Source organism: Toxorhynchites rutilus, chromosome 1 (assembly GCF_029784135.1).
Source record: "Toxorhynchites rutilus septentrionalis strain SRP chromosome 1, ASM2978413v1, whole genome shotgun sequence".
Lineage (NCBI taxonomy): Eukaryota > Metazoa > Arthropoda > Insecta > Diptera > Culicidae > Toxorhynchites > Toxorhynchites rutilus.
The window spans coordinates 197,475,368-197,488,467 of NC_073744.1; the positions used below are offsets into that span (position 1 = coordinate 197,475,368).

The window sequence follows — 13,100 nt, forward strand, 5'->3', positions numbered from 1 at the left end:
ACATTTCTGAGAACAATATTGAACGAAAAAATTAAATGCTTTGAAAATTGCAGAGCATTAAACTTTATGTTCGTTTTTCTCGAAATCATAAAAATGTCACATGGCCCGGTCTGACTTAACACCGACTGGATATGATATAGAATTTTCCAGGAATGTAGGAATCTAGTAATCTAACAATTTACCAATCTAGCAACCTAAAATTTTTCGTTGCTATAGCAGCGTTTCTGCCACAAAATTTGCTGCTTTTCACCGAAGCTTCAAGAATGGAAGACGTTTTAATTAGAATAGATCATTTTTATTTTTTATTACCCGAAATAGATCAACGAGTCGTTCGTTGTTCAACACTACTACTGTATAGCAGAAACCAAACAGTGTCCCCCGAGTGTTCCCCGTCGAAACCATCTGCGGCCCACGTGGCGATCGAGATTGGAGTCCTCCATTTTCCACGGAAAGATTGCAGAGATTCACCCGTTGAAGAAATCCCGCCCCAAAAGTGTCCAACCATCAAAGCTGTTGGAAGCTTTAGTCTACAAAAGTTCGCGGGTGCATTCATGATGTTGTTGCATCTCTGACCGCAATCTATAGGAGAGGTGTGTAATACGCACCCCCTAAGCGAGAATGGATTTATCTTGACCGTGCTCTTAAAATTTAAGGTAACAACTACGTCAGTACGTAGATTAGTTAACCCTGAGCCATCTGTAATCGTTCTGTATTTTCGATACTGAATGACAAAAGTGCTACGAATTTTATTTTGTAAGGTGCCCAAATTCTAAATTTTCAATCAAACGGTGTTAAATGGCCCAGCAGAAGTATAATATGCCCATGAGTTGTTCCTCTCAGAGACAATAAAGCTCAGAGAAACAGCTTGTATGAATGAGGGATTCCATCAATCTATTCCCTTCATGCCCACCAGCGAAGAGAAGAAACCGTTCCTCCGGTGAGCGTGTTCTCCCAGTATTCGTGCATTAATTCTCCAGTTCGCGCTCTTGTTTTCCTGCATTCTCTGAGCACATAATATAGATGCCAGATGTGAAGAAATGTTTTCGTTTTGAAGACAATTAAATTTTGTGAAAACATACTAAGGTCATAAGCTACGTAGTGGTAACATCCATGCCTCTCACGCTGAAGGTCACGAGTTCAATTCTCACTCCCGACATTCTTCCAAAAATGGAAGTAAAAGTGACGAACCAGCCAAATGAGTTGAAAATCACTATAATACAGATATAAAAAAAAAAAAAAAAAAAAAAAAATACTAAGGTCATTTCAAAGTATGTGAAAACAATTGTTTGTGTGATTTATCGAACATGATTTAGAAATATCGTGATGGTTTGTTCATTTTTGTTCATTATGATTACATTTGAAGACATTGGGGCTGATTCTGATGCGCGAATGAGAAGTGACAGCTCGGAAAAATTGCCTCACTCAATTCCCGAAGGCGACTGTGGTGAGATTTTTACCATGAATGAACTCTCATGAACACTCACTCAATTCTCGTGGGCGATTGCAGTGGAAAAACAGCAGAAATTGTAGCCAAAAATAGGATTAGGCATTTCCAAAGGATTTGAACGATCTCTAATAATTCGTCGTTCCAAGGGGCAATTGATATTCCAGATTCAAAGGTGAATTCATCATCTACTTTGTGAAAATTAAGTTTACAATAGTTGACCCTAACTGATACGAGAAACTTAATTCAGCATACCGTTTCCTCCAACAACACAAACCAGGCTTTCAAAAAAAAACAGGAAGTGGGTTATATCTATGGTATAACCGCAAGGGTGACGTAGGACTATCGTTGATTTAGAGATCATTTGTTTGAAGTTGAATCGAAATCCATCCTGAATGAATGAATAAATAAATATTTGGGTGACTTCAAAAACGAGAGTGTTACTTTGAAGACTCAAGGTTTTATGCATCCAATATTGGATACAAAAAACCTGGTTCTGAAGAATAATCTTCAGAAGCTTTCCTGTTAACTGCACTTGATTGACAAATCACAAAACCAAATGTATGTTGTCGCAGTATTATATGGATATAAAACATTAAAATAAACTCGCTTGAATGTAATTTTCAATTCCAAGGGGAACTGGCAGATTATTTTTCAGCAACGATCATTTCTTTCCTCTCCTCTCTCGATAACCAGCAAACCTCCTTTCCTCTCGTTAACCAGCAAACGAAAAGAGTTGCGCGCGTGTATGTGTGTATGTGTGGCGGCTGCTTCTATGTCTTCCCGAGGAACCGTATTTCGATGCTGATACTCTCTTGGTCACCTTCTCTTCTCATTCTGATCGATCGGCTTTTCTGCGCTCCCTCACAGTTAAAACAAACTGATTGCATTTCAGGTCAGGTCAAGCCAGGTAATGAATACCTCGATCCCTCGCCGTTCAGCTCGTTCAGTAGCGATGTTGTCTTGTCGATGTCCTCAGGCGTCGTGCACAAATTACGTAACGCAAATATCCGGATTTTGAACCTCCCCCCCCTTTCGTAACGCAATTTCCTATCTCTAATAAACAGAAAGTAACGCAACATCTACCCCCTCCCCCCTTATCGCGTTACGTAATTTGTGCACGACGCCTCACGAAAAATGAATGGGTTTCACCATCAGAATATCATTTCAGTATGCTTTTCGTGCGTGATTGAATCGAGAGAAGGTGTGGTTTACGATGGCAATTTGGAAGGCAAACTAGAGGAGAATGAACTCTCTGAGTATGAAAATTTCGGCGACTGAGCAATAATCGATTGAAAATTATATAATTTTGGCGATACGAAACATTTTCCGTTTTTCATGTTATGCATCCAATATTGGATACGAAAATATCCTACTGATGGGAAAGAATAATCTACAGAAGCTTTCCAGCTAATTACACTTGATTGAAAAATTACGAAATCAAATGTATTTGGTCGCTGTGTTCGCCATATAATTAGAAAACATTAAAATAAACTCTTTCGCATGGATGTATTCTTCAATTCCCAGGGAACTGGCAGATTATTTTTCAGCAACGATTAGATCTTTCCGGAATTTTCTCGATGCTGTATGGCATCCAAACGAAAATTCTCGTTTCAGTTTGGCCTGCAAAAAACTTTTCTGAGCTCTAATCCATCAAATTTGGGGCCCTGAAAAGGGCCGTTGATTATATGCTAAGCTAATATAGCACGCTCTCCTCGGATACGATGGGCCAGCTGGATGTCCTTGGGCATGATGTGACGCGTTTTGCATGGATAGCACACAAATTGGTATCTTCGAATAAGCCTCCTGCAGCGTCATAACCGCGGAACTTTGGAAGCGCAAGTCGGTTTTGAAGTCCTGAGCAATTCCACGAACCATATGCTGCAAAGGTAGCTTGCGGATCAGCAATTCGGTCGACTTCTGATAGCGACGAATTTCATGCGAAGTTCCCGGTCGATAGCGATGTGGCTTCTTCACGCTTCCTGCGGCTGATGCGCTTATCCGAGCTGCTTTCGTGGTGCCTTACCACCGAAAGACTAACGAGCTGTTTGCTTAGTCCCGATGAAACGAGTCCTCACGGTGCGAGAGTAGAGTAAGAAATGAACGAAAGCAAGGGAAGTGTCATTTTATAAAACATAAAAGAATCGAATGTAAACCCCACCCTCTTTATTATATAAGCTTACTGTATACTCACGAATATAATAAGGGTGGGATTTAGATTCTATACTTTTATGGTTTATAAAATGACGCTTCCTTTGCTTTCGTTCATTTCTTACTCTACTCTCGCACCGTGAGGACTCGAGCTCGTTAGTCTTTCGCAGACAGCTCGTTAGTCCTTCGGCGGTAAGGCACCACGAAAGCAGCTCGGATAAGCGCACCAGCCGCAGGAAGCGTGAAGAAGCCACATCGCTATCGACCGGGAACTTCGCATGAAATTCGTCGCTATCAGAAGTCGACCGAATTGCTAATCCGCAAGCTACCTTTGCAGCATTTGGTTCGTGGAATTGCTCAGGACTTCAAAACCGACTTGCGCTTCCAAAGTTCCGCGGTTATGACGCTGCAGGAGGCTTATTCGAAGATACCAATTTGTGTGCTATCCATGCAAAACGCGTCACATCATGCCCAAGGACATCCAGCTGGCCCATCGTATCCGAGGAGAGCGTGCTATATTAGCTTAGCATATAATCAACGGCCCTTTTCAGGGCTCCAAATTTGATGGATTAGAGTTCATAAAAGTTTTTTACAGGCCGAACTGAAAGGAGCATTTAGCGAAAATCGTGGTTTCGATAATAATTCGTTACCGATAGGTGCCATGGATATGGATTTCTTAATGAAGAATATGAAATACATGACATGATGTAGTGAATATATCCGAAGAAATCACTTTGGTGAAACTGCATTATAAAATTATTTGTGTACGAATGCCGCAATCGATAGTCGACTCTAATTTGCGCTGGGTAATTTTCTCGGAGGACTCGATTCCTCCTTTGAGCATTAATAATCTCTTTCTGGCAAAACGATGTGGTATCAATCACATTATTTGAATGATAGAATGAAGAAGTTTTCTGCCAATTTCCTTCAACCTCCAAACGTATCTTTCTCCCGTTTGTCGTTTTCGCGTTCGCTAATCATTTCTCACAACACCCATTTCTAGTTTGAGAAATTGTTGAGTAAACATTGTTTGCCAGTGCGAGTAGAGCGGGAATTCCTAAAGATTCATTGCACCTCTAATAAATTGCTGAAAGACGTGGTCTTACGTTGATCGCACTTGATTGAAAAAATCCAAAACGAAATGTATTTGGTCGCAGCATTATATGAGTAGAAAGCAAATAATCGCTCGAAAATGACTTGATTTTCGCGATGTGAAACATTTTCCGTTTTTCATGTTATGCATCCAATATTGGATACGAAAATTTCCACTGATGGGGAAAAAAAATTTATAATATATTCAGAAGCTTTCCTGTTAATTGCGATTGATTGAAAAATCACAAAACCAAATGTATTTGGTTGCAGTGTTATATGGATAGAAAACATTAAAATAAACTCTTTCGCATGAATGTATTTTTCAATTCCCAGGGGAACTGGCAGATTATTTTTCAGCAACGATGATAGCAACGAGAATTCCGCGCGTGTATGTGTGTGTGTGTGTGTGTGTGTGTGGCGGCTGCTCCGATGTTTCAAGCGGAACCGTGGCATCACTCTCCTCCTGATGGATTCCCCTTTGGCCATAGGTGCACAAACAGGCTCTTGGTGACACCGTTCATCAGCGCTTTCATGATAAACGAAATTAGCTTCACAACAACAGCGACAACATGCTCCAATCGCTGTTCAATCATAACTGAGTGGGTTTACGAGCGGCGCTCGCTTATATACCGATTGGTGATTTCAATAGCCTGTTTTGAAAGCAATTTTAAGACTATTGAAACAAGTTTTTGGATGAAAAAGTAACAAGTATATGACGCGTAGACATTTTATCTTTCAAATGAAGTGTTTATCATACCATTTCGTTCAGTTGTTTAAGAGCTATTAACGCTCAAAATCTCGGTCTCCAGCGTAACGATTTCATTCTCGAAACTTTGGTTTTACACCCCGGTATAGAAATGAAAGACGTAGTCCTACGTCAATACGAAAAGCTACTTAAGTAATTAAAAACCGTATATGTTTAATCAACTTCTTCCTTGTCATCCACCATCCACTAGTGGAGGAACATCTTCTCCAGTAGTTGCGACTGGAGTATCATCTGCGCTCATAGCTTCGTCCTCATCGATTCTACGACTCAGCCTGACCATGCGATAGATGCGAGATACGTGCACATCGGGCTCATCCAGTGAGAATCCAGACGATAACAGCGCAGTTTCGGACAGTAGAATTACAAGACAGCTCTATCATTTCTGTCGGCTCATTGTTTATGGATAAAATTTAGCTTTTAAATTTAATTTAATTGCAATAATAAATATATCTTAAGCCTTCAAGGCTTTTATGTGAGGCGACTATAAAATTAATGTTCACTGCAATGTTATAAAGAACAGTCAACCTTCCACCAAACTTTTAGCGTAATTATAACGGAATTAGCACCGGACACTAAGTCAAAACACGAATGCGGAATCAAAACACCGATACGAATTCAAAACAATTGAAATAATATACACTAATATTAATGCAAAGAGTCTATGAAAAAACAGAAATTATATCATATTTTTTTTGACTTCAATTCTAATAAGAGGAAAACACTTATTAAGATGAACGAAATTATTTCCTGTACATATTTGTAACAAGAAATGACATTTTTAAAATCAAAAAAATATATATTCATAAAACACATTGAATGCATAGAGCCTTTGCAAAAAATACAAGCTTCGACATATACTTCAATGAACACTGCACCATTTGTCATTCAGTGGGTATTTCACTCCAAAATGAACCTCTCACGTCAGGGCAATCGCCTTCGGCGATACGGTGACTTGGGTCATATGACTTTGAGGAGTTCATCGCTGTCACATTCCATTCGCCCAGGAGAATCAGGCCCATTTATTCGTGTCATGCAGAGATATTTGAAAAAATCATCTGGCATCCCTCACATACAAGCTATTTCTCTCGTGAGAATGTTTACGGCCGAAAGCGAGCAAATTGCCCCGATAGAGGGTATGCCATACTGCCCGATGGTTAGCTGATGCGGAAAATATCAAATAGAGAAGGAAATGAATCCTTTCTTACCATTTCCTTCATCTGAGACTTCCATGTCACTGGGAGTAAATATATCAGTAAATATGACCCACAATTATCGCCTCTGAATCGGTTTCAAGCAACAAAAACCTTGAAGAAATGATGTAGAAAATAACATCGAAAAAAATGTAAAACTTGCATGGTAGGATTCTATCATTGACTAGCACGAATGCCTATATTCATTGCATTTCTATTCTTGCTGGTTTACGAGAAAATCAGGCGGGTCAAATTACCCGGTAGGCGCGTTTTAGACACATCTCCTCTATTTCCCGTTTCACCCGCATCGAAAGCTACGTCATTTATACCATTCGAAGCTTTTTTATAGCGGGTGACGTAATACACTCTAAATGTATGCGATCTACATTGAGCCAGAAAACAGGGTAAATTTCTTTCAATGAAGAATTACTCGCTGTGTTTTGCAGAAATTATCTAGAATTGAAATCCATTTTTATTCAACCAGCCCTCGTCAAATATTTTCATTAACATATTTCGTAACTGGTAATAACTAGCTGCCTTTAATGGTTACACTATCAACACATTCAATGAGGAGGGGGGGGGGGGTGGTAGGTAATAGGAGGGGAAATTAATAATTTATTGCAGACAGAAAGTAGCTAACTATACACGGTCCGGATCCGATCCGATTTGTGCGCTCATCAGTGCTGTTTTGTTTGTTTGTTTCAATTTATCGATACTCCGAATCCTTTCGCGGTTTTCGGTTTCGGAAATCACCTTTAATATAAGGGTGACTCTTTGTCGTTTGTCACACGTTATTGTTATTGTCACTTATACCCGGACTCTAAAACACTGGCTCGCTGGTTTGGAACTATTTACACGCACACGCACACACACACACACACACACACGCACAGACTTCGTTTTCCGGTCCTGTTTGGATGCAGCAGCGTCATGGTGAAACAATAAAATATTTATAGTGTAAGGCATTAATATTTACAATCTACAGCGAAAAGCGATGCTAGGAGCACTTCCATCCTCCGAGAAACTCTGAAGTGAGCGGAGGACCGGAGGCATCCTTTTGGCGACGAGAACACTGATATTTGGAACTTGCGAGTTTCACCCTAATATTGATCTGTTTTGGTTTGCTTTGTTAACTCTATACAAAAAGTAAAATTTCTTAAGCTATCTACATTAAAATATAGTTCTTCTATCTAGAGAGCCCTACCTCTGCATTGTTGCTAGCCTTGATCGTTTGGTTGCTTCTTTGGAATGTGCGTCTCTGTCTTTGTCGACTTTGAGCTAACCTAACCTCTCACATCATGCCCGGTAATACTATCTTCGTTCGTGTCGAACTGCTGCGAGGAACTTCGCATCTGCGTATTGCTGTAGTCGGTATCCCCCGGCTGCTCGTCACCCTCAGCACCCTGGTCCTCCTCTTCCTCTTCCGGCAGTTTGACGGTGAGGATCGAGTTGATGGGGAGCAACGCCTCAAGGCTGGAGCAGTCGTCTACCCGTAGCAGCCCGCTACCGGTGGCTACGGCTTCGGCCACAACCACAACCGGCAGAGTGCTAACGTTGCTCACCGTCGAGGAACTGGAGAAGGTACGACCCTTGTTGTTGCAGCTGGCGCCGGGGTGCTGCTGCCGAAGCAAGATGTCGTTGATGGGGATCTCGTACCCGTTGTCGGTGGGCATCACCTGGTTCGCCGCCGCCGGCAAACCGGCCGTCAGCGGGACGTCCTCACCGGTCGAATACCTGCTCGTGTTGCTGTTGCTGTCGTCGTACACCAGCTCCAGGTACTTAGGGATCGTCGTGGTTATCAGCGTGGCTCCGCTACTGCTGGAGGAGGTCGGCGGAGTGATGATGAAGGCACCGCCGCTGCCGGTGCCGGTGCCACTTCCGCTACCGAACTTGATATCTGTTTGAAGGGGGGGGGAGCGAGAGCATGTTTAGTTAGGGGGATCTCTGAGAACACGACGCGGATCGTTTGGGGTTCGTTTTAATAATGAAATGGAACTTATGGTGTACCTGCTATGAACGGATTGTGATTGATGTCGGAAAGCAGATAGGATCGGTTAAATATCGCACCTAGAAGAAGGCAAAACAAAGCGGATTTAGCATGATGCATGATGAGCGCGTGGATGGCGAGTGGGTGGGGTTTTGTTTGTTAGTTATAAAGGTAATGACGGGGTGGTCGGTTACACACTTACCGTTCTGTACCTTACACGGAAACTGAGAGGTGATCTGTATGGAGTCGCTTGTTCGCTCCTTCAGCGATTTGAGCACCTCCAGCAGGTACCGGAAGGTAGGTCTGTCTTCCGGAGAGTAGCTCCAGCATTTCAGCATCAATTGGTACCTAAAACAAAATATTGTAGAGCAATTGACGAATTTCATTCCAACTCGTCTTAGGAGTTGTCAGTATCATCTCAGATATCAGTGCAACGTTGTGAGTGTAAAGACAATGGTCATTTAAGCAACCTTGTCCACTTGAAATATTCAAAAAACAGGAAGTGGGTTATATCTATGGTATAACCGCAAGGGTGACGTAGGACTATCGTTGATTTAGAGATCATTTGTTTGAAGTTGAATCTAAATTCATTCTGATATTTGGGGGACTTCGAAAACGAGAGCGTTACGTTGGAGGCACAAGGTTTTATGCATCCAATATTGGATACGGAAATATCCTACTGATGGGGAAGAATAATCTTTAGAAGCTATCCTGTTAATTGCGATTGATTGAAAATCACAAAACCAAATGTATTTGGTCACAGTGTTACATGGATAGAAAACATTCAAATAAACTTTTTCACATGAATGTAGTTTTAAATTCCCAGAGGAACTGGCAGATTATTTTCAGTAACGATTAGATATTTCCATATTTTCCTCGATACTGGAAGCCCACCTGTGGTTAATGCTAACTCAATAACCATCTGTTAATAGCACTTGATTGAGACATATTTGGTCACAGTGTTACATGGATAGAAAACATTCAAATAAACTCTTTCACATGAATGTATTTTTAAATTCCCAGAGGATCTGGCAGATTATTTTCCGGATCTTTCTCGATGCTGAATGGCATCCAAACGGAAAGAATTCCGTGCGTGTATGTGTGTATGTAGCGGCTACTTCGATGGCCACCTTCTCTTCTCCTGAAGGATCGGCTTCTCTGTGCTCCCTCACTGTTTCAAACAAACTGATTGCGTTTCAGGGCAGATCTCGATCCTTCGCCGTCGAGCACCCTCAGCAACGATGTTGTCTTGTCGATGTCCTCACGAAAAATGAATGCATCTCACCACCAGAATATCGCTTAAGTATGCTTTTTGTGTGTGATTGAATCGAGAGAAGGCGTGGTTTACGATGGCAATTTGGAAGGCAAACTAGAGGGGAATGAACGCTCTGAGCTCGGAACTTTCGGCGACTGAGCAATAATCGATTGCGGGCGCATACAATATTGGATACGGAAATATCCTACTGATGGGGAAGAATAATCTTCAGAAGTTATCCTGTTAATTGCGATTGCTTGAAAAATCACAAAACCAAATGTATTTGGTCACAGTGTTACATGGATAGAAAACATTCAAATCAACTCTTTCACATGAATGTAGTTTTAAATTCCCAAAGGAACTGGCAGATTATTTTCCAGATCTTTCTCGATGTTGAATGGCATCCAAACGGAAAGAATTCCGCGCGTGTATGTGTGTGTGTGTGTGTGTGTGTGTAGCGGCTGCTTCGAGATCTTTCCGGGGAACCGTTTGTGGCATCACTCTCCTCCTGATGGATTCCCTTCTGGCCTAAGGTGCACAAACAGGCTCTTGGTGACACCGTTCATCCGCGCTTTCATGATAAATGAAGAGCTTCACCACAACAGCGACAACATGCACCAATCGCTGTTCAATTTGAACTGAGTGGATTTCCGAGCGGCGCTCGCTTATATACCGATTGGTGATTTCAATAGCCTGTTTTGAAAGCAATTTTAAGACTATTGAAACAAGTTTTAGGATCAGAAAGTAACAAGTATAGAACGCGAAGACATTTTATCTTTCGAATGAAGTGTTTATCATACCATTTCGTTCAGTTGTTTAGGAGCTATTAACGCTCAATATCTCGGTCTCCGGCGTAACGCTTTCGTTTTCGAAACTTTGATTTTACACCCCGGTATAGAAATGAAAGACGTAGTCCTACGTCAAAAATAATTCTATAATTTTATGAAAAGAGCCATTTTTGACGTAGGACTACGTCTTTCATTTCTATACTGGGGTGAAAGTTCAAACTTTCGAAAACGAAAGCGTTACGCCGGAGAACGAGATTTTGAGCGTTAATAGCTCCTAAGCAACTGAACGAAATAGTATGGTAAACACTTCAATCGAAATATAAAATGTCTACGCGTTATATGCTTGTTACTTTTTGATCCAAAAATTTGTTCCAATAGCCCTAAAATTGCTTTAGAAACAGGCTATTGAAATCACACCAAACGGTATATAAGCGAGTGCCGCTCGAAAATCCACTTAGTTATAATTGCGCAACGGTTGAGATACGATCGCTGGAATGGATGGATGTTTCCCTAACACAGACTTCAAAATCATGAAGCCAGGGGAAATCGGCATTGCAAAATAGATGCGAGCTGCGGGTACTTTTTGTATTCGCTTGCGTTTCTGGAAATAGGAATGCTTCCCTAACACAGACTTCAAAACCATGGAGCCAGGTGAAATTGGCATAGAAAATTAGATGCAAGCATCGAGTACTATTGTACTCGGATCGACTATGGATTTGATATGGTATGATACGGTGTAGTGGATATGATCAAAGTGGATATTATATTACATATCGAAGAAATCACATTTATAAAAGCAGCGTTATAAAATTATTTGTTTACGAATGCTGCATTCGATCGTCGTTATTGGGAAGTTGGAATTGTTGGGAAGGGGGTCTTATTTTCGCTGTGTAATTCCGAGGATCCATTTCTTCTCAAGCGTTAATAATCCTGCTCCGGATCAACGATGATTCCAATTGTCGGGGCTTGGAAAGTGGATACTATTTGCGCTGGGTATTTCCGAGGAGGAATCGATTCCCCCTTTGAACGTTAAAAATTCTTTTCCGGCTAAACGAAGTGGTATGATAATAACTTTATTCGAAAGATAAAACGTCTAAGATTTATATGCTTCTTACTTATTGATTGCTACGTCAACGTTAGTCCTACGTCCAGCTTGCGGTTATATCAAAGATATAACCCACTTTTGGTTTTTTTACAAAAAAATATAACTCAAAAACTATAATACAGGGTGGGCCATTTAAAGTGGAAGGATTTGTTTTTGCAATAGCAAAGTAAAGAAGTGGAATTTAAATTTTTTTTTTTGAAATTCATTTATTTTGGTCCAAGGAGATTTGTTCTAACTACTTTTTGATTATGATATCTCGTGAATGACCGCCTCTGGCCTTGACCGCAAAATGTGCCCTTTTTTCGGCATTTTCCATCACTTTGCCCAATGTTTCGGCCGATATGGCAGCAATTTCTTGTCGGATATTGTCTTTCAGCGCAGCCAGGGTCCTTGGTTTACCAGTGTATACCTTGGATTTTAAATATCCCCATAAAAAAAAGTCAGGAGGCGTCAAATCAGGTGATCTCGGTGGCCAGTCATAATCGCCGTTTTTCGATATTAATCTTCCGGGGAACATTTCGCGCAATAATTTGGTCGTGGCAGCCGCTGTATGGCATGTAGCGCCGTCCTGTTGGAACCAGTAATTGTCCAATTCATTTTCACGAACAAATGGCAATAAAAAGATGCCTAACTCTTGCGAACGATGGCGACCTGATGTCGATGGAGTCTCTGCAACACTGGCTCGAACGGCATCAATATTCTCGTCGAAACGTCTTGGTCGTTGTCTGGACAGATGACTGGCATTACCAACACTACCAGACGATATAAATTTGGCATATAATCGACGTATAGTGTTGTCTCCAGGCGATGTTTTAACTTTATTTTTATTTTTCCACGCACGTTTAGTTAACACAATTGAGAAGTTATTTTGAATGTACAGCTGAACAATTTCAGCGCGTTGTTTAGGTGTGTATTGTTCCATGGTTAAAATTGTACTGAAATGACGCTTCCAACGCGGTATGACATTTGTTAATCTGACATCTCTGTCAAAAGTTATGGGGTTGCCAGATGCTTCCACTTTAAATGGCCCACCCTGTACTTATAAAATTTTGGTCGAAGAATGAAATATAGGAAATTTTCATTAAAAAAAAATATGTTAAAATTACACCTATCCCTCGATCCACTCTGAAGATAGGTTCCCGACAAAACCATGTGAAATAAAATTCCCAATTTTTCTATGTAAAACCGCGTTAAACGAAATAAACTCCCTATATGTATTCAATTCAGGCCTTTTTATAAGTGAAACAGAAGTAAAACATCTTAAAAGTCTACCTGTTGAATATATCATTCAAGAAACCAAATATGTAACAGGTTTATTAACT

At 40.9% G+C, this 13,100-nt stretch overlaps 1 protein-coding gene across 4 annotated transcripts in view; it reads right to left on the reverse strand.

Moving 5' to 3' along the window:
* Window positions 1-7,103: 7,103 nt before the first annotated feature.
* LOC129779375 (proto-oncogene tyrosine-protein kinase ROS) overlaps window positions 7,104-13,100 on the reverse strand; it is a 135,698-nt gene continuing 129,701 nt past the window's right edge. For 3 of the 4 annotated variants that reach the window (XM_055787069.1, XM_055786984.1, XM_055786845.1), the window contains exons 12-14: window positions 8,833-8,978; window positions 8,651-8,710; window positions 7,104-8,540 (exon numbers count right to left, since the gene is read on the reverse strand). In XM_055787069.1, the coding sequence (XP_055643044.1) occupies window positions 7,927-8,540; window positions 8,651-8,710; window positions 8,833-8,978 (820 nt within the window). In that variant the 3' untranslated portion in view covers window positions 7,104-7,926. The remainder of the gene's footprint in view (window positions 8,541-8,650; window positions 8,711-8,832; window positions 8,979-13,100) is intronic. The other variant, XM_055786923.1, reaches the window with a different exon arrangement.